Source organism: Triticum aestivum, chromosome 6A, assembly GCF_018294505.1.
Source record: "Triticum aestivum cultivar Chinese Spring chromosome 6A, IWGSC CS RefSeq v2.1, whole genome shotgun sequence".
NCBI classification, from domain to species: domain Eukaryota; kingdom Viridiplantae; phylum Streptophyta; class Magnoliopsida; order Poales; family Poaceae; genus Triticum; species Triticum aestivum.
Window position 1 is genome coordinate 616,333,765 of NC_057809.1, and position 26,028 is coordinate 616,359,792.

The 26,028-nt window shown below is 46.8% G+C and overlaps 4 protein-coding genes across 6 annotated transcripts; 2 read left to right on the forward strand and 2 right to left on the reverse strand.

Annotated features, from left to right (window-relative positions):
* The first annotated feature begins 249 nt into the window (after positions 1-249).
* LOC123129121 (uncharacterized) lies at positions 250-7,621 on the forward strand. 2 transcript variants are annotated; one of them, XM_044549295.1, is made up of 3 exons: positions 250-324; positions 6,368-6,898; positions 7,166-7,621. In XM_044549295.1, the coding sequence occupies exons 1-3, from the start codon at positions 265-267 to the stop codon at positions 7,316-7,318; spliced, it is 744 nt and encodes a 247-aa protein (XP_044405230.1). In that variant the 5' UTR covers positions 250-264; the 3' UTR covers positions 7,319-7,621. The 2 variants fall into 2 exon arrangements, with proteins under 2 accessions (XP_044405230.1, XP_044405231.1); XM_044549296.1 differs by lacking the exon at positions 250-324 and adding an exon at positions 5,348-5,609.
* A 2,526-nt stretch (positions 7,622-10,147) lies between these two features.
* LOC123129122 (uncharacterized) lies at positions 10,148-15,708 on the forward strand. Of its 2 annotated transcripts, none has more exons than XM_044549297.1 (10): positions 10,148-10,431; positions 11,388-11,543; positions 11,646-11,712; positions 11,792-11,858; positions 11,979-12,109; positions 13,571-13,797; positions 13,911-13,944; positions 14,031-14,159; positions 14,971-15,145; positions 15,232-15,708. In XM_044549297.1, the coding sequence occupies exons 2-10, from the start codon at positions 11,514-11,516 to the stop codon at positions 15,287-15,289; spliced, it is 918 nt and encodes a 305-aa protein (XP_044405232.1). In that variant the 5' UTR covers positions 10,148-10,431; positions 11,388-11,513; the 3' UTR covers positions 15,290-15,708. The 2 variants fall into 2 exon arrangements, with proteins under 2 accessions (XP_044405232.1, XP_044405233.1); XM_044549298.1 differs by having other exon boundaries at positions 10,150-10,431; positions 13,914-13,944.
* A 3,598-nt stretch (positions 15,709-19,306) lies between these two features.
* Positions 19,307-20,021, reverse strand: LOC123131433 (uncharacterized). Its single transcript, XM_044551113.1, has one exon. The coding sequence runs from the start codon at positions 19,877-19,879 to the stop codon at positions 19,634-19,636; it is 246 nt and encodes an 81-aa protein (XP_044407048.1). The 5' UTR covers positions 19,880-20,021; the 3' UTR covers positions 19,307-19,633.
* An 833-nt stretch (positions 20,022-20,854) lies between these two features.
* LOC123129123 (electron transfer flavoprotein subunit beta, mitochondrial) lies at positions 20,855-24,300 on the reverse strand. The gene is made up of 4 exons (XM_044549299.1): positions 23,695-24,300; positions 23,010-23,090; positions 21,417-21,511; positions 20,855-21,217 (listed from the first exon to the last, which is right to left on the reverse strand). The coding sequence occupies exons 1-4, from the start codon at positions 24,058-24,060 to the stop codon at positions 20,992-20,994; spliced, it is 768 nt and encodes a 255-aa protein (XP_044405234.1). The 5' UTR covers positions 24,061-24,300; the 3' UTR covers positions 20,855-20,991.
* Between the last annotated feature and the right edge of the window lie 1,728 nt (positions 24,301-26,028).

The window sequence follows — 26,028 nt, forward strand, 5'->3', positions numbered from 1 at the left end:
AATTTAAGGAATGGCCTGTTACTGAAGGCTGTAGCATGATTGTTATCCCTAATCCCTGTTGCTTTTGACCACACTGCAGGAGAACATAGATGGCATGGGTCCTGCCACGCAGGTAACACTCACATGCTCCTATAAACCCTTTCAAACTGCATGATCATATTATGTCACTCATGCGTATGAAGCGGAGAAAATCACCCCGGTGAATGTCTAGATTCATAATTCCAGATCAGCCTGCCCCTGTGGCAATCTGTGTGAGGCAGCCTCATGGGCGTTCATTCATTGTCAACACCGAGCAGCAAGCACCACTGGATGCCCTCTCCACAGGTAAGCATGCATGCATGCATATTCGTACCAGGTCAGTGTATTGCTCGTACAACCCCATCAATTCTCCAGCTAGGGCGGCATTAACGAGAGGGCAGACGTTGCTCCTCGACAGTAGTCTGGTTGCTTGATTTTGAATCGCTGCCAGACCTGCTTGCAGTGAGCGGGCAGCATTCATGAACCAGGGCACTCACACAGTTAACACTCACTGGCGCCGACACACATCAATTAACAATCGAGTAACGTGTCAATAGCGAAATCTATCAAGTAGTAGTACTACTGTCAGTGAGATTCGTAATCTAGTACAGTAATATCTCCTCAGTAAGTCCTCTCCTTTTCCTTTTTGCAAAAATCTGCCACGCTTTTTTAACTCAAACCCTGTTGGTAATGGACTAATGGTAGTTTAGCCAGGGTGGTTGGTTGGGAGCTTAGAATCTGTCAGACTTGCCAAAAGTGCTAAGCTGGCAAGGAAGACGCGTGTAGACTGAAGATTTCCGCAAGGAAAATGACCACCTTTATTACCTCTTCATTAACGCTGCTGGATGCTTCCTAAACTTGGAGACTGCGCTTTGCATTATTTATTTATTCATCCGAGGGAAGACTGTGCTTTTTACATTGACATTTGTGTCTTGTTCGATCCAGCCTTGCACTATTTAGATTTAGATTACTGGGCACCTACCCTGTTTGTGTCTGGATTCCCACCAGGCGTGGGGTCTACGCTGCTGGGGAATCTACTGCTGCTGCTAATTAAGCTTGAGCTACCACCATGCATGCACTGAAAGTCTAATGTGAGGGGACATTTCCTCTCACCCTATTATATTTATTTATTTTGAAAAGTTCACCCTATTAGATAGATAGATAGATAACTTGTGTCTATGACCAAAGGCATGGGGCTCCTGCTAATTAAGAAATCAAGCTTGAGCCTTGAGCTACTGCCATGCTCTGAAAGTCTAATGGTGGGAGACATCTCCATTCACCCTATAGTTAACTTGTGTCTATAACCAAGGGCATGGGGCTCCTGTTGACAGGGCCATTGGTTTCCTTTGGTTGCTTGCCTGGGCAGGCTAACATGATGGCATGGAGGACTTGCTGCCACAAGCAGCCAAGGTTGTCAATGGCCCCTGCTCAGCCCAGCCCAGCCATTTTTCTAAGCACCATGAGTTTCATGTACATATTTTTACTTTCTATATATATGCATGTAGCCTAAAGTGCACTGCTTTTCCTCAAAGAAACCTTGCTAGCACCTGCTCCCCTTTCTAGATCACCAAGTCCATGGATGGGACACTTGGAAGATACTAAAGAGAGATATCCCATATCTGGTCAGTAGGATTAGCCATGCCCATGCATGCTTTTCCCCTAACCATGGATGGCAGGTGGATCCCATGCCCAGGCTCTGGTCTCCATATCCAAGAAATTCAGGAAACATGGGTTTTCTTTCCTGGGGGGAATCAGTGGGCCCCACATGCCAAACTTTTAGTGAACCAAACACATTACCATACCATGTAGTCAGAGTCACTGGAGTACTACTGCTACTACTATAGGCCATATATAGGATGGAGGATGGAGGATCACTCGGTGTCCATTTCTTGTTACCTGTGTCTCCTCTTATTAGTGGCCTCTCTCCCCCAGCTGCTAAATCCATATTAATACCCTCCTCCTCCCCTGCTCCTCTCTCTCTCTCCCTCTCTCTCATGCCATGAGGAGATCCTCCCAGCAGCACTCCTTGCTCCCCTGCATCATCCTCCTCCTGCTCCTTGTTTCCATGTCATGCTTGCCGAGCTCGAGCCATGGCCTGAGAACGCTGAGGGAGGAAGAAGAAGCGGTCGGTGAGCTCATCAAAGGCCAGCATGAGCTTCCCCCAACCATCTCCCCTACTCAACAAGCAGGCGGCGATGACGTTGCGGCCGCCAACGACATCGGTGCCGGGAAGTTCACCGTCTCGAGGAGAGCGGTTCCTCAGGGGCCCAACCCTCTGCACAACTGACGAGGATCGCCGCCATCGGCGCCGGTGGATCTCTGCATCAGGTTCATGGCGCTCACCATGGCCACCAGATACATATACAGTACTATACCCTTTTTTTGTCCTCCCCCCATTTTTTTAGCTGGCTAGCCTAGAAAGATGATAATACGGTACAGACAGGCCGTACCACCATTGATGTGTGTTCATCAATACCCGTGGCTCCCTCCCTCCCTCCATGGCATGCTTCCTTCCCTGCATGATTAGCTGTATCTCTTGTGTATATATGCAGTGATTGATGTTACAAAGACTTGAAAGTTGTTGGTCGAGCATTTACATGCTGCTCCCTCTGTACACTAATGTAAGACGTTTTTCCCGTTCAAATTGAACCGCAAAAAACGTTTTATATTAGCGTACAAAGGTATAAGAGCGTTTTTCAGACTAGTATAGTGTCAAAAACGTTATTATATTATAGAACGGAGGGAGTAGTACATAGTAGGGGCGCCTTTGTAATCACGGTTGCATGGGATCTGAAATTCTGAAATGGTATTGTTGTTGCTTTTTCGTTGTGTGAAGAAATTAATTAAGCTGTTTTTTGGGGCTGTGATATAATATCTCGTGGTTGTTGGAGAGCTCCCATCTAGTAGTATCTGCTGATCTATAAAGAGGAGCAGTCTGGAGGCGCATGTGAATGCTTGCTTAATCAACCCCGTGATCAGGTGCTGATTAACTAATCACGGGTTGATTAAGGCGCCTCCTCTCCTTTTTCTTGCAAATATTCTGGCCATCTTTTCAGAGACGGACGGACCGACTGAAGCAAAGCAGAGTAAGGGCTCCTTTGATTCAAAGAAATCGCATAGGATTTTTTGGAGGGTTTGAACTCTTAGGAATTTTTTCATGTTATGCTCGTTTGATTCGTAGGATTGGCATCTTTAGGAATTTTTCTATAGGATCCATTTGTACTACATTTTAGAGAAAAATTTCCATTCACTCAAATCTCTTTGTAGAATGCCTTTGTTTTTCCTGCGCTATCAAACATTCTTTCAAGTCCTGTAGGATATTATGGGACATGCCATCCTATTCCTGCATTTTTCCTATTCCTTTATTTCGACAATCCTACGAATCAAAGAGGCCTTAATAAAGAAATAAATAAAATGTCTGCAGCTGGCTGTGCGAATTTATTTTTTTGGGGGTGATTCAGCTGGGCTGGCTGTAGTTGGGTGAGCGTGTCAGCGATGTCCCCGGAGGACAGGACGTAACGCGGCCGGCGATGAGACGTACAGGTGACTAGGTGACGGTGGTCGGTGGACTGGACTCGCAAACACACGCGATTACCGGTGGTGGTCAAAGCTCAGTGAGTCTCCAGGCTGCTGTTGTGACTTGTGAGTTGGGGTGGGGCAGGCGATTTTGCTGGTCAAACTCATCTCGAGATCCGAGCCAGATACTAACCTACAATTGTCAGCCGGTGCAGTGCCTGGCTGACTGTCTCCTCCATTTTGAGGATTTGATCCTGGCCCTTGACTAATCAAGGGTATGTTTGTCTGTGTAAATAGGATAAGTATGCAATGAAGCTAAGAAACTCCGATGACTGATTTCTAGTAGCAGGTTGGAGCGAACGACTTCATCATTAGATTAACTGCACGAACGTTGGAGCTTGCTCAGTTGCCACGTTCGTCGTCAACTTATCTCTTTCCCCACCCGCTCTCTGTCGTCGCGGCCGTCTCCAGCGGTTCCTATTCGTCCACTTCTCTCCACCATCCAGCGGATTCCGGTCAAAATGCGGCGATGCAGCACGCGAATCCCGGCGATTCTCGGCATCTCTCCAGGTGTTCACTGCGGCAGAGGCGGCGATGGGATCGGGGGCGGTGGTGGTGGTGGTTGGGGCTCCGCCATTTGCGAATAGCAGGAGTAGCAGTGATGGTGGTGGCCACAGTGTAGCTCTAGCCGTCACCATCTCGCAGCTCTCGGAGGAGCAGTGGTCATCGGAGCAGCGGTCGTAACCTGCTGTGCCAACGCTGGCGCCAGCGCCACAACCGTTGGCAGTACCGTGATCGTTTCTATGGCCAATTCAGTTCTTCATCGCGAGGACGTCCACTAGCTCTAGTTTTTATTATGTTTTTTTAATTTTAATTAATGTATATATTTTTAATTCAAAAGATGTTCAAATTCTGAAGTACCTCCCAACGCGGTGTTCCTTTCTGTCAAGAATTGGGGCTTCACAATTCCTAACCAATATTTATCAGTTTTCCCTCGCATCTCGGTTACTTTTACGAGCAGAGCTGAATAAAGATGGAGTTCCCCTATAATGAGATTTAGAGTATTTCCAATAGATGATGTATATTTTGGTCCAAATTTGAAGCACCAAAAAGTGTTTTTTACATTTTCGAAAAAGGCTCAACTCCAACAGATGGTCCAGAATGGATATGTAAATAAAAGAGCAACTCCAACAAATGGTCCAAAACGAAAATGCAAAACCGGCCATGGCTGCGATACACTCCCTCCGTTCCGAATTACTTGTCGCAGGTATGGATGTATCTGGATGTATTTTAGTTCTAGATACATCTATTTTTCTGCAACGAGTAATTTGGAACGGAGGGAGTATCATCGAACATGCTGGAGGCGATGGCCGTCGGCGTGAGAACATCTTCCTCCACGGCCGACAGTGGCGGCGGAGGAGGTGGAGGAACGGCTCCTTGGCTGCTCGAGGACGCCGTCTGCCGTGGCTGCGAGTCCGCGGCCCGAGCCACCGCAGCTGCCTTCGAGATTTTGGCCGGCTGAGCCGCACTTTTGGCCGGGTTTCGGCTACGATTCGCCGGGCATTTGCCTCCGCCTCATGCTTTCGTCACTGCAAGCATTAGGACTTGAACCTTGATGGGCTGGGAATACCACAGACTCACCAACCATTCAATCTTAGATTGGTTCATGAGATGATCTTAGTTTCACTTAACCATTCAGCCAGGGATGCAGAGCTTTTTCCGCTACTTTTCTGCCCAATTAATTGACACCTATGGATTAACAGACAAAGCCGGACTCTGTGTCTAAAAAAAGAGCCGGACTTTCAATTCAGGCGAGCCTACCTAGTAAACAGAAACAAGGTCGGCGGGTCGGAAATTGCCCAAAAAGTCCGGACCTTTACCGGAAAAGGATAGAACCGCCGCAATCTCTCGTCTCCAGTCCCTACCGCCGCCGCCGCCACCCCGCCCGACGCCCCTCACTCCCTCTCCCCGCGCCGGCCCCGCATCCCACGCGCGTCGCCGCCGCCGGCCCAGTTCTTCCCCGCCTGGACGCCGCGCTGCCGCCGTCTCCGCCGCGTCCGCCCATTGGGTTCGAGGTACGAGGTTTCTCCATCTTCATCCGGCGGTTAGGCTCAATACAAATCCCGCTGAACCCCACGGCTTCTGGGCGCACGCCGTCTAGATCCGCCCTGGCAGCAGCCGCTGTGACGACCTGGGAACGGCTTGCTAGCTAGATTGCGAAGGCAAGATTTTATTTTTGCCTGTTTGATTGATCTGAGTGATGTGCCCAGCAATGTTCATGAACTTTTGCATGGCTTTGTTAGACTTTCCCTCTCGATGCTTGAGTAGTTGCAGCTGGCCTGGTGGCTGCTTGCTCTGTTTGAGGTGGTGGTACAATTCTAGGTTCCTATTAATGGAGATTGGGGCAACTGCCCTTTCATCAAAAGGGAAATCCTTAAAACTGAACCCGCATGCCGGCCCCTGTTTCTGTTTCTGGACGAAGCCTTGAAATTCTGGGAGCCATATCCCCACCCTTACACCCAGGAGATAGATGGATGAACAACCCTCCACTGCTGATAGTTGTCTTTTATGTTTGATAGTTTTGTAAGTGTAAAACCTGTAAATGCTTTGGCTACACAATGCTTGTTCTTATTGAGATGATGCCCTTGCCATGTTGTTTTTCATGTTTGCCAGCTCTGTTTATAAATCTTTGATGTTTGCCAGCTCTTGTTTATAAATGCCATCGATGTTTGCCAGCCCTGTTTATAAATGTAAAACCTGTATATGTGTCTTGCACAGTGCTTATTCTTAATTATTAAGAGTGACTGTTGCTTGGCGTTGTTATTTCCTGCAGAAGGAAGCTCCTATGGCGACACCCGACGAACAGGATCAGAAGGACCAACAGGATATGAAGGACGAACAACAGGCTCAAAAGGACGATGACGAACAGGCTGCGAAGGAGTACGCTGATTTCGAGGCGAGGGTCAAGAGGACGATATACATCGATCACCTCTCCCCCCTGGTCACCGCCCAGGTCATCAAGGCGTCTCTCGCCCAGTGCGCCAACGTCGTCAGCACCGAGTTCATCCAGAACTACACGATCCAGTACGAGATCCCCGCCGCTGCGCTGGTGGAGGTGGACAACGTGTCGCAGGCCCAGGCTGCTGTGGACCTGATGAACAACTTCCCTTTCATGCTCGGCGGGATGCCCAGGCCTGTGAGGGCTGTCTTTGCAAAGCCCGACATGTTTCCGGACCGCCCTAGGAAGCCTGGCTTGAAGATTGAGTTCAGCTGGGTAAAGCAAGGAGATCCAGGGTATGATGGGATGAATAAGCTCAAGGGCCTCGCCAGGAGGCAAGAAGCAGAAAATATGGCACTTATCAAGGTGAAGTGGTTGTTTCTTTACTTCTTTACTCTTCTTATTATGTACTTGTATGCCCACTACTAAGAAAAGCTGCAAATCTTTCTTCTTTCCTTTACTTGTCTAATAAAATGAGAAAAACACTTGCTCAGGGAACAGGAAATGTCAGACATATTTTGAGAATTTTGATGATGATGCTGTTCTTTAAAATGTGATACAGTTGCTTTAAACCTCGTTTGTTTTGTATCCGAGCCATAATTTCATTAAACTTTGTTCTCCTTTTTGTTTCAGAATCAATTGGAAGAGGAGAAGGAGCTGGCGGCGCAGCAGCAGGAAACCCTGGAAGCAAGCAATAGCAAGTACGACATGCTCGAGAAACTCATGACCGGTGGGGACATTACTAAACTCGCTCAGCATTATAAGGTCAAGCTGGGAGACGACTGATGAGTTCTCGACGTACAAGCACCTCCCTCGGAGACTACGGTCACCAGTGCAAGCAGATTCTTGTTCTGCCCAGGGCATCCCGCTTGTAGATGTAATGGTGTGATAGTAATCACCCATTGGCTAAGCATCGATTTGTTTGGTGCAGCCGCGCTCTAGTTGTAGCCAGCTGCAAAGCAGCAGTTCCTTAGTGTAACAACTGTTACGGTCCGATCCGTTGATGGTACGCTTGGTGTAATAACAATCTTTGTATGACCTCCAAGCTTATCATGTCGCCAAGATGATCCAACGATGTCTGATACTGTCTGTCTCCTGTATTGCATGAAATTTGCATATACTGTGGTTCTGTGGCTAGCTTGAGATGTTTTATGTTGGTCCTGAAGGTGTGTTGTTGCTTGGAGCAGGAGGGAATCATGTCTCTGCCTTGTGTTCCTTCCCAGGAATGGACACATTGTCTTAGAACACAGGAATAGAGGGTTCTGCCTGGCTGGAGAATCTGAGGAAGAAATGCCATGGCAAGAGGAACACCAGAGCTTTTTCACTGTTGCTGCTGCACCTGAATCTGCAATGGGCCAAGGAGGGGGAGTGCCCTGCTTCTGCCTCTGCTTCTTCTCAGGTGCTCTTCACACGGAAATTTCTTCACCTCCTCTCACTTTCTGCTGTTGCTAGGAGTAATAATGTGTCAGGTTTTCTGACTGCTAGCATAGAATGATATGCTTTGGAATCATCACCAGACAAGTTGGTCTCCATCTATGCTTGTCCCACATCCATCTTCTCAGATTTTCTTACACTCTGTTTCAAATGCAGTGTAAACCTTGTTTCAAATACTGTCAGGTCAAGTCAAACTGAACCTCAATGGGAAGTCCTACCATACACTGCCCAATGCCATAAATTGTTTGTCTGAAGTTGTCGATTCTTCAGTTTACTTGTGCTGTCCATGAAGATGCAAACATGCTCTGGACGCCGCAGTTTATATTAACAGAACAGAAGGAAAAAAAACATTCTTTTTATCGCTGTGACAGTGGATACGAGGCGCGCCTAGGGCTACAAGAAAAGCTCGAGGCTCGTGAGCCAATTGAGATCGAGTCGTCTCTTTGGCTCGACTTGAAAAGTAATGAGCTGAGTATGAGCCCTAGGCGCGCGGAGTCGGCCCGGGAGTTCATGCTCATCAACCAGTGCAAGACAGACGTGCGGCTGGCGGTGACACCGGGCGAGAGCTTCGGGCTTCGAGGCCCCCCGAGACCAAGCGGCCCGTTGCCCGGGTATGCGTCAGTACCATCCTTATCACAAATCCCAGCCATTGAGAAGGCGTCACTATCCTGTCCTGGTAAAAATTCAAGGTGAAATTACGAAGGATATTCCAATTATCTTCTAAACATGGCAGCCCCCTCTACAAACTACGATCATCCGTCGGAAATGGTTCAGTTCTAAAGAGAGCACATGTCAATCTTTTTAAACCATCTCAATTTTTTACCATGACATCATGAGGTCATATCATGACACCATGCCTAGTATCAGCTTTTCAGACTTCATTCTCATTTTCAAGAATTAGGGGAACGATAAACCCCGTGTTTGCGGTTGACCGTTCCCAAAATGTTATTTGAACAATTCCCTCTATTCCTTGCATATGGCATGTACATGTGCACAAGACCTTGGGTATGAATTTTCAAGCCACTTGTCTTCACTAGTTCGTGTGCCGGCAGTACAAAATTGAATTATTTTAGTTAAATGCCATATAAATGCACTAAATGACTTAATTATAGCAAATGGGGCTTGAAAAATGCCAAATTTGAACATGAAGGATTATATTGTGTATGAAGAGTGTAGAAAAATTTCAAGTTGATACGACGAATTATTGCAACTATCAAACTTGACAAACCCCCTCTTCAAACCACGATACCTCGTATGAGATGGTTTAGTGTCTAAAGAGAGTGCATGGCAATCTTTTCCAGACCATCTCAAAATTTTACCATGGCATTATCAGGTCATATCATGACACCATGACAAGTATTAGGGTTTTCAGACTTGCATAACACATGCATATGTAATTCATGAAAAATAATACCGAGTTTTATGAAACAAGAACGGGGCGGAATAAACTCACAAAGCCAATCAAGCTAGTAACTCATAAAGCCTCCGGTGCTGCGTGCCGGGCGGGAGGGCCCAACAACATTGCCCGCACTATGACGACATGCGAAGGTGGGCGCACGTCGCTTTTGCAAGCTTCCGTCGCCCCTGATCTAGATGCAAGTATACTTGGTCATTCGTCGGGCTAGGCCGGGCCTAACCAAGTCCGAGACAAAAAACCTCGGCCCAACCCGGCCATCGAGCCTAGTTTTTAGGCCCAAGCCCGGCCCATCAGAGAAAAATCCCACTAAGCCTCATGCCTCGGGCACGGCCCCTTTCCTAAAACGCAAAATACCCAAACTCCGGCTCGGCCCGACATGTGCTTCGGGCTCAAAACTCAGGCCCAGGCCTGGCCCGCAGGCAAGCCCGGGCCGGCCCAGGTATCCCGTGGCCAGGTTAGATGCAACCGGCCTAATGCAATGCGGAGAGCAACTGCATTCACATCGCTCTCGTCGCCGCCAGAGGCAGAGCTGTTGCGGTCATCCGCCATGGATCAGATATGGAGAGAAAGCGGTGGATTGGGAAGTGGAGTGGACGGAGAGAATGGAGTGACTGAGTGAGCTAAGCTGCGGTCTAGGGTTCATCAGAGGGGATATTTGCGGAGTCGGTGGTGGGCCAGGCTGACGTGACGGATGTGCGCGGGCCACCTCATCCATGGGGCCGGATCACCTACCCTGTCTCTGTGGAAAAATTAGCTCCACTCTGTTTCGGCTCACCCGAACGACGCCCTCTCTTCCAATTCGAAATTCAGGCGAGCCAACTGAGAGGGGTGAGCGCCGCCTCCTTCCCGAGCCCACCACCGGAGCCCTTCACGAGCGCGAGACCTAGGGTTCAAGCCGCCGCCGCCGCCGCCGCTGCCGGCCCTCCGCCGCGGCTCGCCGAGCCGGCCGAACCCTCCGCGGCCCCGCCTCCGGCACCGCAGCGCCTCCCTCCCCGTCCCCGGAGCAGCCGCCCCCGCCCAGCAACGCCGCCGCCCGGTCCATAGGCAGGTAGCCACCACCCCTCCTTCCCTCCCTCCTTCCTATTGCATCCTCTGTCCGCTCAAAATCCCCCCCCCCCCCCCCCCCCCCCCCCCCCCCCCCCCCTGATTCCTGCATCGGATGAGCACCTGCCGTAGATCTGACACATGTTGCGAGAACATAATGATGATGGTTATCTCCTGATGAGTACTCGCCGCATGAGTTTTCCCGTGCGTGCGCAAGTCCACTACATGTGAACGGATTTTTGCTCGACAGGTGTTTGTGGTAATGCTTGCAAGGGGTAGATGCTTACGAATTGTATGTAGTTTGAATCTTCTTCAGATGCGCAGATGTTTTCGTTTCAACATGTTAGCAGTAGTGAAACATGTAACGACTGACGGTGATATATATGAAAGGGGAAAACATCAACTTCTTTTTTATCTGCACAGCCTTTGACCTGAAACCAAAGCTTAGTAGCAGTAAACATGCAATTTGAGAGAGCAGGGGCTTTGCCTTGGTTATACTGGCCGAAATTGATTGGTTAACACTTAGGGCCCGTTCGGGAACACTCCGGCTCCCAACTCCGCGGAGCTGAAGTGGTGGAGCGGAGCGGCGCGCAGTTCATTTTTGCGGAGCTGCCATTCTGTTGCTCCAGCGGAGCGGAGTAGCTGGAGCGGTCCGTTGCCGAACAGGCACTTAACACATCACTACTAACTAGTGGTATTGTTGGCATGATGGGTGCCCCATATCTTCTTTATAATTGGGAATATAGTGGTACTTTTGCGCTGTGTTGTTAATTTTAACAGCCAGACCTAAAATATCAGTATTGTTTAAAGTGATTGCTTCTCCTTTTGCATGTTTGCTGGTTGATCTTCAGGTTCCACCTTTCGTGTTACGCCATGATAGATGTACAGCTAGCCAATGATTTGATTTGCTGCTCCATATTCGTTTGTACACTTGCTAAAAGTCTAATTCTGTCCCTCTAGAACTTGGGAGTTGGAACAGGGCATCAGCATTGTCGGTTGGAGAGGCTTGGAGCTGCTTCGGCACCCACAGCAGAGCAAGCAAGAAGGCATCAGTTCTAGAAGCTTGCAGAACCCTCGCCCGTGCAGATGGAGAACCGAAAGAATACCGGCCTCAGGGTACTGCCGCCGAACCCCTTCCCCATTGCTGTACCCTGCCCTTCTCTTCACTGTTTTCGTCTCATTTTTTCCCCTTTTGCGCCACCGCGTCGTTGCACACAGAAGAGGAAGCTTCCGAACGATGGGACGGTGCAGGAGCAGGAGCCTACTATCAAGGAGATGTGCCAAGGTAAAGCTGAGCGAATTCTGCCTTCTCGGCCGGAGATGGGTGTTTTTTCTTTGAACGTTTTGTGATTTGGATGATGCAGCCCTGAAGGAGATGGAAAGTGAGCTCCAGAACCTCCGGGACGACAACAACCAGCTCCGCGACGAGCTGTAAGATCAAATGCTTTTGTTGTGCTTGCTGATTTGGGCTCACTTTTATTTTGGGGATGACGGCTGAGACACTGATGCATCTTCTTTTTCTTGTTGTTGCTGTTGATTCTTTTATGCCAGCCTTGGCAAAGACCGGCAGCTTGCGGAGACACGGACAGTTCTAGTTGACAGGGAGCACAAGCTTTCGAACACCCAGGCACTTCTAGTTGACAGGGAGCAGCAGCTTGCGGCCCAGACACTTGTTGTTGACAGTGAGTTTCCTTGTCTAAATTTTGTGTTCTTCTCCCTTCATCATTTGGTCCAAGTTGATGCCTGGAATTTTAGAGAATGGAGATCGGTGGTGTGTAAGCATAAAACATATCTAAGTGATCTGATTTTCAGGCAACTCACATATCTAAGTGATTTTCAGGCAACTCACATATCTAAGCAACTACTTCTCCAGGCTGTGACATTTCTATAGATCGGGCTTAATTACTTGAGTAGTTTTTTTAATCTTAATTTGCTGATTGCCACAATTCTTTGATGTTTAGTTTGTGATCACCTGAGTTGATTCCCCTTTATATGATATACTTATGCTCAAGAGAGTTGGAAAAATTAGCAACAAACAAGGCATATCACATGATATTAGACAACAAACTGAACAGTTAGTGTGATACTTCTCACTATTGTAGTAATCTATTCTAATTGGGTTATTGTTATATCGAATTGCAACACGCATATAATCGATTATATGAGTGTGTCAACATGTGGTTGCACCCTATTGAAGAAGTACACTTTATGCAGAAAAAAAAGGTCAAAATATCATAGATGAGCAACATGCTAGTGCATTTGCAGAAAGGCATGCAAAAACATGACCATTTGCGAACTGTTCTCTTGAGTAAGACAAAAACGTTGTGCGCATATATAGTTGCTGCATTGGTCCTTCATCTCTCTGTCTTTTTTTGGTACAATACACAACTTTAGATAATTTTGAACAACTTTTAGCAGGTGCACATGTTATAGCATATTACAATCGTGATTTTCCCCCCACATTTATTGGAAAATTATGGGTTCTTGTTCTAGAAGTGAGGTGTGGGTGCAGCGAGTTGTGGAAAATTCAGAATTCACATTCGATGTTTGTCAACTGCCAACTGAACTGGGTTGTGATACTAGCCATGTTTAGCTTGAATCAGTCACTCAATTTTGCAATTATGTCTCAGAAAATGTAGGATTTGATGATATGGTTTTTGTATGCTTATATGCAAGTGAACAGTTGGCAATAAAACCTACGTGCATCATGTTATTTTCTACTTCTATAATCTGATGTTTGGAGAGCTGACGGTGTTGCATTTATCTGCATGTCTCTATCGTGGTCCAAAATATGCTTCACATTCTGTTTAGTTCTAATGATCATTAACTGCTTACCCACCATTTTTACATTTCCAGTCCTTTATTACTAGTATCCTGCAAACATACAACAGCCTTAACAGGGTAATGTAATTCATGGTTGTTTTATACCTGGTTAATAATCAGGTTCAGGTATGCCAGAGTGTAATAACATCCAACTTGTTTCTCGAAAAAAGAACACACCTTATGAGGCACAGCAGTCCTTCGTAAATTCACCTATACCTTGTAGATTGCCAACAAATCTATTTCTATCTTTCATTCTTTTTGGTGATAACCAGGTGATTTAGCTGCAATTTTATTTACTCTGCTCTGCTTTTCTTATGCAGCAAAGGAGTTTGAAACTGAAATTTTGAGGCTTAAGCGTCTCTTGGCTGAGAAGAGTGACACAAATGATCATACAGCTCTAGTGTCTCCTGAGACAATAAATGAAGTCATACAGAAGCAAACTCCAGTTTCATCTGCAAGGACACCAGCGTCAAACAGAACGAATACAGTCCAGTCCAGTGTGAAAGCCATTGCCCACCATGGTAGCTTTCAGGATGAAGCTAGCGAGGCAAGTTGTTGAAACTACTTTGCTGGTAGTGTAGAAGTATGCAAGGATAAATGATTATCTTGAGCTTTATATTGCTTGCTAAGCCTTTTTTCATGGCTTGCGTTGTTCTGTAGCAGGACTGCTGTAGAAGGGGTGTTTGCAGCTCAGGTTAGTGATAGTGTACAAGTGGATTGCAGTTTGTATTTCTTCTCATGCCTGTAAATTGGTTTGACTTGTAAGTCTCTTGCTTTCAGGGAGTGGGACAGATGAAAGTTCCCGTTCTTGTGTGTATCATATGCTGGTTGAATCTTTAGTTGGCATGAAGTTTTCACTGAAGGATGAAACAGAAGGACTCTCACTTTCAATCCATCATGAAGCTACTGGTACATGCAAACACCAGTGCTCGCGTTGTTTAATTTGCTACAGCACATTAGTAGAATGTGACACTGGGGTTATTTATGGTTTGCATTTTACATTTTGGCCTTGATATTTTACTTACATTCATGCATGTTATTTTATATGTAACCGGGCAAGCTGGATATCTGGAGAGCAGTTGTGTTTAGAGTAGCTGCCTCTGTAACTTGAAAAGTGTGGACTTCTTCTGTAGCTGCCTCTGCAAAATGTGGTACCTAAATACACATTCAGTGACAGCTTGCCTTGTAGTGAGAATTGTGTACCTCTTTTGTATCATAGTCCCTCTTTGATCCAGCCTTGCATTTTAAACAGTTTATACTTGTGTGGACTTTATTAGATGCAGGGCCATGCGCACAATATTGTCACAGTGACAGACAATGGCGAGTACCTGATGTTAGAATGGACTCAGAATAGAGTTTATTTTGACCTTTAGTTGTTGTTACCAGCACATGTCGTAATTACGGCTCTGAAATTTTGATGTTGATTGAGGCTATGTTCCTGTCAGTGATAGATAGTCGTATGTTGAAGTGGCATGTTACCTCTTATATTGCTATCACCAACATGTGGCAAATATGTTTTTACATTTATATTCTGGCGATAAACATGTGCCTTTGTTTGTCAACAGGGAAGCAAGTACCTAGATATGATGATTTTTCATCAGTGGATGTTTCATTTTGCGCCACCAATAGAACTCTGAGCATAAAATAAAAATAGCATATTATCATGTATAATAAGGTGGTAATGCAATCTTAACTGAGATGTTCAAGTCATTTATTGCAGGTTATGATTTCAGCCTTACATGGTTGGAGCAAGCGGATGGTGGTGAATGGGCCTACAAATACTCCTCGCTGGGCACCCTGGAGGAGATGGCTTTGAAGTGGATGAAAGTGCAGGACATACGGTTCAGCATGGACATGTTCCCTATGTTCTTCGAGCGGATATCGAGCCTCCTCAGGCAAGGCCGATGAATGATCGCCGTGACTTGATGCTGTAGAGCTCTAGGTAGATGTGACATGACTGAAACTGATCTACTGTTGGCAGAAGGAAGTGTCCTTGGTATTTCAGGATGGCCGAAGATGGTTTCGGTCTGTTCCTTTAGCTGCTGAATCTTGGGACTCGTACTGCATAGTTAATGAGCAAGGCAAGACTGGCTGATATCTGGGATGGCCAACGGGTTATGTGCGCTGTTAGGAGGAGCCGTAACGATGAGTTGATGCAACGGTGGCATGAGTTTGAAGGTATTGCTCGGATCATTGTGTTTACTGGTGATGAGGACCGGATTGTTTGTCAATATGTGGCTAGTGGCTGCTTTCTCTTCTAGTAGTTGTCCTTATAAGATTATTATCAGTTTTAGGGGGTCATCCCAGTTCATTTACCTGTTGTTTGGAAGATTAAGGCCCCTCCCGAGATCCATATATTTTTGTATGTCTTCTTGGCGTTTTGCTCAGAATAAAATCATGCGCAGGGATGACCTTCGCAAGAGAAACATGAAAAGAAAAAAAAAGCTTTTGTAGAGTATGTTTTGCTGGGATCTGGTTAGTTAGCCTTATGTTTGAGTGTGTGGTTTCTGAACCTTGTATCAACTTTGTGGTTTCCTTGTTACGCAATGGAACGGTGGAGAGACCCCATGAGAAAGAAGAAGTTGTTGCCTGTTGCATCTGACGCCATCTAAAATCCTCCCAGGAAACCTCTGCGGCGGCGGCGTGCTCTCCTGGAGATCAGTGGGCGATAGATCCTGCCTTCTTCCTCCTCTTTACCCCGGGTTGCAGAGCTTCTCCGTCATCTTCGTCGACTCTGCACACACAAGAATGATAACGGAGCGTGCAGATTCAGACCCAAGCGGTCAGTCACCACGGGACGCCGTTACTAGCTAGCTAGCGAGGGGTGCAGACATGCATTCTTTGGCTCGGAGGGGGTATTTTTACTTATGTATTCATCTCTCCTATTTCCAGAAAGCATCTGGCACTGGACCTGGCAGGCAGTGCCTTCAATCCAACAGCAAAAACATCCAACACGGAAGAAGGAAAAAAAATTAAAAACAGAAAAAACGAAAAACAAAAAACAGAAATAGGAAAGAAAAGATGGTAAGTAAAGAAAGTGATGGAACATATTGCATCAAGGTCCTGTGGCAGGTTGGTTACCACTGCGGGCCGAGCCCAGCTAAAACGCCTGCAGGCGCCGGTTTGTAGAAAACCGAAGAAGCCGGCGCCTGCAGCGCTAAATAGGTTTTGTCCTCGAAATGGTTGTATCTAGACTTATTTTAGTTATAGATACATTAATTTTATGCATTTTTAGAACAAGTATTTTCGGATGAAGTATTAAACTAGACCAGTTTGATCCGCAACGCATAACTTTACAATATCCTTCAAGCCTTAACCACACTACCGTTCTAGGGCCAATTGCGTCCCATTTTCGTCGGCTCATGGCTAACTACATTCTGCTCATGCCTGATAGCTACGACCTTGAACATCCTCCCACTAGCATGTTCTGCACCTCTTGTGCTATGGTAGCCACAAGAGACCTATTTACTTACGGCTACACAATCATAGTTGCAACAACAGAACTATCGGTTTCCAGAATGAAGGGTAGTGTGATTCCCTCTAGCATGCTTCCATTTCGGCTTCCAAGGCAGTCACGCAGGTGAGCAGATGGAGGCAAGACAAGAGCTCGTCGTGCTATCCCTAAGCACCATGCTCGCACCACCATTGCCCTGAGACTCAAAGTAAGTGCCGTCCACATTCAGTTTAAACCTGCCTTCAGATGGTGGCTTCCATTGTTCCATAGGGGCAACCTTGTGATACGATCTTCTGTGGGTTCCTGTGTGATGACTATGGTAGCAGTAACAGCAATCTTTTCAATGCGCCAAACCGAACAACAAACAAAAATTATGGAATCCCAACAACACCAACGATACAGCAAAGCACGGTCAACCCTTATAGTAATCAACGATTTAGCCGTGATAAGCTTGATTAGAACATTCTAGTTTAGTTGGAGCAGGTGGCTACGAAGATTTTTACCCAACATGGATGACAACATAATCTCTGGGTCGGTCCACCACCCCTCTCGACATAGGTATAGTGTCGGTCTATAGTTCTCTACTGTTGTCAATGTGTCGGTTGTTTCCTTTTCTTTTTGTCAAACTTTTGGTGTTTGATTGTGTGCATCTTCGTTATGCAGAGGCTGGATATTACTAATAATGTGGTGGTTTTCGGTAAATAACTCCTAGAAAATCATAGCTGCAACAACAGAACTATCGGTTTCCAGAATGAAGGTGAACAACTGGAGGCAAGATGAGAGCGCGATATGCCTCGTGCTATCCCTAAGCACCATGCTCGCACCACCATTGCCTTCAGACTCAGAGTAAGCGCCGTCCACATTTAGTTTAAACCTGCCTTCAGACGGTAGCTTCCATTTTTCCATAGGGTTGACCTTGTGATACGATCTTCTGTGGGTTACTGTGTGATGGCCATGGTAGCAGTAACAGCAAGAGCACATATGAGAGCACACTAATATGTCGATTGCAGAAAGCACACAACCATATCGTGCAGTTGAACCACAATGGTAACAGAGATGATCTTTGCTTTATATTTAAAGCGGGGCGAAAGCTTTTTTCGGCAATGGTAACAGAGAGCCGGACAAATCATTTGCAGCAGTACTGAACAGCTATTTAGTTAGTACTCCCTCCGTCCGGAAATACTTGTCGGAGGAATAGATGTATCTAGATGTATTTTAGTTTTAGATACATCCACTTTTATCTATTTCTCCGACGAGTAATTCCGGACGGAGGGAGTACTATCTTCATCACCGATCTAGAACAAATCCAAACAATTCCTTACAAGGACCCAAATATGTGATCTTGAAAAATTAGGACTAAATTGACAGTTGATGCCCCTCGTATAGTTATAGGAGCACTGATGTCATGGTAGTGCTTCTGAATTTCTTCCTGGTTACAATACCACTGTCCACTAAAAAGAGTTAGGATGCCGCTCCTCTTATACGTATTTCAGACACCATGGAAATGATTTGGTTGTACTCGGCACGGCTTATTAGGCATAATAGCACCCTAACAACAACGGCAGGTAGATATCTGAGCCTGTGATGTGCATGCAGATCTAGCCAACTTCAAAGGAAATCAAAATTGCACCAGTACCGGCACACATTGTCTTCCTGGCGTGTAATCACCAGAGCGTACAAGAGCAAGCAGATAATGTCATGAGATTTACTCCGCAGATAGTGACCGGGGTAATCAATTACGAAATCTCGCCGTCTACCTCTTGGGAGTACAAGATTGCGCCATTTTAGCAAATACTTGTACTCATACTTAAGGCGGCTTCATGCACAACTTAGCAGGAACGTGTTTTTTCCAACTACAGGAGGCACAGGTGTCTAATTTCCAACAATGGTAGTGTGATTACAAACACTACAAATCCGAGTGAAAACATGTTTAGAGTCCCCACAATTGCAGTTCGATTGCTGCGAAATATGCTAGCATTAGGGTTAGTGGCAACCAGCAACCAACCCTTGATTCCTCCTAAGAGCCGCACAATGTCATCAGGAACACATAGCAGGTAGACAAAGCCACGCTGCACCCCAATCTGATCACTCTGATCACTGCACGACGTAGAATCACAGGACATCAATTAACAAACGGCAATTTCACACGACATATAGCAATCCGCTACAAGTTACAGGACAAGCATAATATCCACATAAACACATGAGGCAAGCACGGTCGAACGGATCTTTGGCATCTTCATCAGCAGTCTAAGAGCAAAACCCTACCAATTGCTCATATGAACAAGCTTAGCCCAATCACGAAAGCCATCAGGTCCATCTCGACAGTCACACAGCCACAGAACTGATGGCATACAACAATACACTAACTGACACAATCCATCCATTTAACATACCACAATCCAAGACGAGGCATCAAGACTTGTGAGAAAAATATCAAAGAAACCATTTGCAAGCATTGCATCGGCCATTTCCACTCGTCAGGGATCTATTATATGCTGTGGCAAGCAACAACTCATTACATGAACAGGTCGACATGCCGTATGCCGCAAATCGATCCGTTCATCGCGGAGCGTAGAACCATTCATTCACAGGGCAGCAATTCAACAACAGATATATAGAGATTGATCCATGATCCATCTGACACATCGATCCGCTACGGAAGAAATTACCACACGACGGCATGATGATATTCACATGAACACAACAACAGGAATCCATGGCATGGCATACACACACACACACACACACAGATAGGCATACTACTAATTCAATTAATTTAAACATGGCAGGCCAGCAACAAAATCGGCGAGATTTATTAGTCGGCCACGAGCGACGAGCAGCAGTTCATCATCAGATCTAGAGCAGAGGACGCGGACGGGGGGAGGAGTAAGCCGTACGCAAGCGATGGATGGGAGGAGGGAGCGGGTCACACGGGCGGGAGGGGAGGCCCCTGCTCCTGCTCCTCCTCCTTGCCGGCGGCGACGGCGGGGGCGGGGGCGGCGTCGAGCTGGGGCTGGTCGGAGGGGGCGGCGAGCATGAGGGGGCGGTCGTTGGCCTCTTCCTCGTCGTCGTCGTCGTCGGTGGAGAGGTTGATGCAGGAGCAGCGCTCGAGCGAGGCGAAGAAGGCGGAGGTGACGCCGGCGCCGAACCAGCTCGCCCAGCCCTGATCCATCGGCGATCTGCTCGCTAGGGTTGGGTGAGAGGGGTGGGGAGGGAGACGGGGAGGCGACTAGGCGAGAGCAGAGAGGACTCACTGGAGGAGAGGGGAGGGGAGGGGAATGGGGACTTGGCGAGATCCACGGGATACTTCTCCCCAACCCCAACCCAAATACACTTGTGCTCCTCTTTTTCAGAGGTTCTTTTCTCACATTAACTGCATACCAAATACACATCCATGAAGACCATACTAACCATGACACACATTTTTTTGCGCAAAATTATATGTAAATCACCGGAGGGTGTGTGGTTCGGCACACGGCTTTAATGTGCGAGGCACACATTAGAGCGCGCGTGAAGTGAAGGACAGTTGTGCCTTACCCTTTAGGAGCAAAAACCTCGCACCTTGTGTGTCGGCTTGTCGCTCTCGGTCACGCCTCCTCCTCCATCGCCGCATGGCCTCGCCTTGTTGGCTCACTGCACATGCCCGCTTCATAATTCACCCCGTGTGTTTGGTGGTGGTTCTTCGCACGGTTGAAGAGAAAGTTTCGATTGCGATCTACTAAGTCTTCGGCGGCGACCTAGCGACAAGCGCCGGAGACCATCTTTCCACGCGGCAGTTGGGCGTGGGGGTTTTGCAAGGTACATTTACGAATAGCTTTCGAGATGGCTCCAAATGTTTGGTGTATGGGGATGTCTAAATTTTTTAGGGGGGCATAGGGGCATTATCTGATTTCCGAGTACTCCAGTAAGTTAAACTTTTCTTTTTATAAGAAACAGTCCATAAGTTAAGCTTTTTTTAGACAATAGTCCATAAAGTTAAGCTGGTTGAATTTGCGGCAATTCAGGCATGTTGGTCGCATGACGGCCCATCTACAAGCCCGTTTGCGGCCCAGCTAAACACAAGCACAGATCTGGTTAAGGCCCAGCAACACATAACCAGTTCAGTTTCCACCCAAATTTGTCTCAAAAAAAGAAGTTTCCACCCAAATTCAGAAACACTCCATAAGTCATGCATTTTATTAAAAACAACCGCTGGACACAATGGATTAGCATCTCCTTATTTTCATCTGCAAATGGTAGGAGCATCTGGGGTCGCGATTTATTTGAATGTACATGTGTGAACAGTTACAGGACGCGGGCTTCGTTTTTCAGTTTGTCAAGGAGCTCGTCGACCGACGAGAGGATCACCCCGGCTTTCCTCTTTGGCGGCTCGTCCACCCGGAGCACCTCCATGTCTGACCTGACATCGACGTTCAGGTCTGCGGGGGTGACTTTCTTGATCACCTTCGACTTTGCCTTCATTATGTTGGGCAGCGTCGCGTACCGGGGCTGGTTCAGTCTCAGATCAGTCCTGCAAGACAGAAACCATGGCATGTATAGCTCAGATGAAGTCACAGAAATGGGAGCCAAACCATAGCTTGCCAGCGCTAGTTATGAGCATAAGAACTGAACATTTCAGCTATGAAAAAAAGATTTGAGTACTACTGTGCTTCTATGACCAATGAGCAGTCTACTGAAAATAAGAAACACGGACGTGTTACAGAGCATACGTGATCACTGCTGGTAAATCCAAGCAGATTGTCTCAGTTCCACCATCGACCTCTCGCTCAACAGTAGCTTTTTGCTTATCCTTGTCAATTATCACCTGAAAGAAAAAAACACCATTGACTACAATTTTCTGTTAAGCAGAACCTTGAGAACCATTGGCGTAGAAATCTGACAACAAATATATAAGCACAGCACAGTAAAAGAGATGTTCAAGAATCAATTTTCTTTTTGGCTATTTTGAGGAACAATTTCCTTATGTTTGCATCCTTTGTTGCTTCACTTTATTTGGCCCACAAAGATGAAACAAAATGTTGGCCCACGAAATGAAATTAAATGCTTCTAGGGAAGTGGGGTCAAATAAGAATTTGAAAAACTGTGAGTCTGTGACAACAGCAAGTTCTTTCCTCACTGAAAATAGTTACTTCTAGTGCTCAACTTGTGAGTGATAGAAGCCTTTGGAACCTGGTCCAAAATTTTGCCTGGAGATTAACTACAAATACTTTGGCTGTGTAACAGAACCGAAGCAGAAGACCTAGAAATGTGCTTCCAACTTATACAAGAGTTGCTTCCATGCAGTGATGACATAAACAAAGGCTCCTACTCTCAGGTTTGAGCTTCCACCAGAAGAGCAGCTGTGTACTCACGCCATGAATGGTTCCTTGTGCTGTTGGACAGCGTCCCAGGTGATATGCGAGTGAATCTCTTCCTTTGGCAGCATGCTTGGCCCCTGCAAAATGATGTTTTTCGCTAAAGGGGATGCACTAGCAGTTGCCTCGACTAACTTCCTCATGAGCTACACAGGCACACCAAGATATAAAGGAGGGGAGAAGAACCTACTGAGTACCATACTCAGAAGGAGTCTTGCAAACTTCTGGCTGACAATTAAATCCCTGAAAACGTCCAGACGAGGGCTAGCTAAAACTGAATGTTGATGCCAGTTCCCTTGGCAATACAAAACAAACAGCATGGGGTGTGGTGCTGCAGGAAATGAATGGGTATGTCATTGTCGTGGCATGGGAAACTCTGTTCTAGCGCAGAGGAAGCCAAAGCTCTGGAATGCCTAGAATGGGCTCATAAGGCAGTGATATATAATGCCACAGTGGTCTTGGAGAGTGACTGCAGCTTAGTAGTTGAAGCCTTGAAGTGCAAGGCGAGAGATCTTTCAGCAATCAGAACCATTAGTCGAAGAAACGAAGTTCCTTCCTCCAGGAAATATCTCGCTTCAAGGTGGAGAAAATCCATTGCAAAGTAAACAGGGTAGGGCACGGGCTGTGACAGTTTGGTCGTAACGTGTCATGTGGTGGTCTTTTGCAGGGTTCAGTCCCAACATGTGTGTTGGCTGAGATTCTGCGTGAGCATAATCAAACATATGTTTCAAATTAGTACAACACCAGTTACAAAAATAGTTATTTCCAGAATCTAAATGCAATTAAGATCCATACTAGTACCCATCAGTTATTCAGATTGCAATAAAAGATGCATCAGTCTCAGTGGTTATTCGAACGACCAAAATGATCTAGTGGAACTCAAATAGCCGTGTGCAATGATAAAAACCTGACATTACTGACATCTAACAAGAACAAACAAAAACAAACCTTTGAGGCAAAGGTTCCCTGCGGCCAGTTGAGCAATGCAGCTAGCATTTGTCCTGTTTGGTTGCAATCATCATCAATTGCCTGTAATTACAGATGGAAGTAGAAGTTATGATTATGAAAAGACATACTCCAAATCTAAACTTTCTTCACACATTTCTTGCCGTCTCCCCTTTGTTCTCATTCTTCATGACAAAACTTAGCAGTGAAGCTTCTGTAATTATTTCTTAGTGACGAGTTATTACAAAAGAGAACTTGCAAACAGTCTAAGCAAACACAACTATGTTAAGCAAAGTGAGCAACTAAGTCAGCAGGAAGAAAACAAACGCAGACACCCATGCTCTTCAGGCCATCACCAAAACAAAGTAAGCAACTAATTCAGCAGGAAGAGCACTTTCATCCTATATTTTACAGCTACACTACCTGAGTAGATCAACAAGAAGCTGGTAATTGAGCTGGTTTCTGTTCAGCTCTGTTTTCGACGAAATTATCGGTTGACTTCAAGCAGTGAAACTAAGGATTCAGGTGTTACATAAGCAGTGGATGTGATGATGTTGGGCATGTGCTGTCCATAAGATTTGGTCTCAGTTCTGAACTTTGTTCCAGCTAACAGTTCAGAGTTCAGGGGCATGAAAGCGCAGGCAAAACTGACTGAATCAAGGTGAAATCGAGGACGGGGACTAGGGACCTGCTTGCCGAGGATGAGGAGGCCGGGGGTCTCCTGGAGCGCGAGGGCGCGGAGGATCTTGGCGACGGCGAGCGGGAGGAGCGGGCGGGCGGGGTCGGGGTCGTGGAGGACGTGGACGGCGCGGTCGGCGCCCATGGCGAGCGCGGTGCGGAGCGTGTCGGCGGCCTGCGCGGGGCCGACGGTGGCGGCGACGACCTCGGAGGCGGCGCCGGCCTCGCGGAGCCGCAGCGCCTCCTCCACGGCGATCTCGCAGAAGGGGTTCATGGACATCTTGACGCTGGCCGTGTCGACGCCCGTCCGGTCCGGCCGGACCCGCACCTTCACCGCGTAGTCTACCACCCGCTTCACCGCCACCAGGATCTTCATCCCGTCGCCGCCGGCAATGGCGATGGCGATGCGCTCTGCTCGGTGTCAATCAGTACCGGCACTTGTCCCAGTTTCCAATCCCAGTCCCTTAGGCCCGAGCAGAGGAGATCGGCAGTCCGTCTTGGAGTCGGAGGCCACGGCGAGCTGTCGCGGCGGCGGACCGGCGGTGGAGGGGAGGGGAGGGGAGGAGAGTTGGGGAGAGCGCTGAGGCAGAGCAGAGCATCCAAGCAAGCAGTTGCGAGTTGTATCGTCTCACTCCTACTACTACTGCTGAGTCATCAGTGCTCACCCACAAATCTCAACACTTTTCACTTTTTCAGACTCTTAATCTAATTTCTGATCAATTTAATTTCTGAGCAAAGGCTTTGGATACAACTGAAAGCATATGTGGATGGATGGTTAGAAGGACAATAAAATCCCCAGTCAACCAGGGTTTAAATCTTAGACTTGACATTGGTGCTTGCATTATTTTTAGATTTATTTGAGGTTTCCGATGATATTCGGCCAGTGGGAGGAAGCATTCCGTCGACTGCAAGCCCCGGTGATGACTTTGTAAAATCCCAAAATATTATGCCGGCTCAGTCTTTTAGAGATGCTCATAAGGACAGGGTATATATGCATACGTTCATAGAGGTGAGTGTACGTTCATGTATGTATATGAGTCACTTCGATTTTCGATTGTACTATATATGAAAAAACAGCGATGCATCACTCATTATCAGTCTGCGAAAATATGCAAAACAAATTCTTCAATCCATGATGGCGGTTGTTCTTTATTTTCCTCTCTTATTTTTTGATAGCCCAACAATAGCCGGGTTAGATGTAAGGTCTTCGTTTCTCCGGTTATTACCAAGTCCATATTCAGTTATTAGCTTTAACTAGCAAATGGGCCCGTGCGTTGTAATACTTTTTTCTTTATATTTTTTAATGACCATGACCACATTTTACTGCATCACCGATATACACTATCACTCTCTTTCACAATGCATGTGCGGCCCAGGTGAGGGATTTCCAAACGTATTTTCCACCCGCTACCGTCTGGGCCGGCCCAAGTTGGGGGATTCCCCTAAAACATATTTTTCTAGCCGCTATTGCGTGGGGGTTTCTTATTTGGCGCGTAGCGACTACCCCTCCTACTTTCGATCCTGGCCGGCGCATTTTTAGATTTCTTCCTCACCGGTTTTGGTAAAGGCTTTAGAACCTTCCCTGAACCGGTTTTCCTTTTTTTCTTCTGTTTCTCTGTTTTCTTTTCTTTTCTTTTTCGTCTTTCTTTTATGTACTATTTACTTTTTCATTCCTTTTTTTGCGAACATATTTTCAAATTTGGGAATATTTTCATGAAATCGTGAACAATTTAAAAAAATCATGAATATTTTTTAAACTCACGTATTTAAAATCATGACCAATTTTACAAATTTCTGAACGTTTTTAAATCATGAATATTTTTGAATTCATGAAAATTTTATACTCTTTACAAATATTTTTATAAAATTGTGATTTTATTTACACTACGTTTGGATGTCCCAATTGAGATGCCTGAAATGGAATTGGTATTCTCCAAATTGCAATTCAGCTGTTTGGATGCCGTCTGAATTGTCGCTTGGAAACGAGACCAAATTCAGCGTTGTATTCCCTCCCACCAAACCGTCGTTCCATGATACGGAGCCTTGGTGCTCCGATTTGGTCCGAATTGGCCTTTCCTGTAAAACATACCCCCTCGCTGCCTTATCCCCTCCCTCCTCAGGCAAAAAGAAACGAAGGGGAGGAACAGCGGCGACCACCAGGGAGCTCGGCCGCCACCACCAGGGAGCTCGGCGGCGAGTCCCACGGATCTCCGCGGCCGCACCGAGGTCCAATTCGGCCCCACTCCCTCCTCCTCTTCCCATCTCCTTCCCCGCTCCTTCATCTCGTTCCCATCCCCGTCCGCATCTTGGGGGCCACCACGAGGACCTCGGCGACGGCCACAGC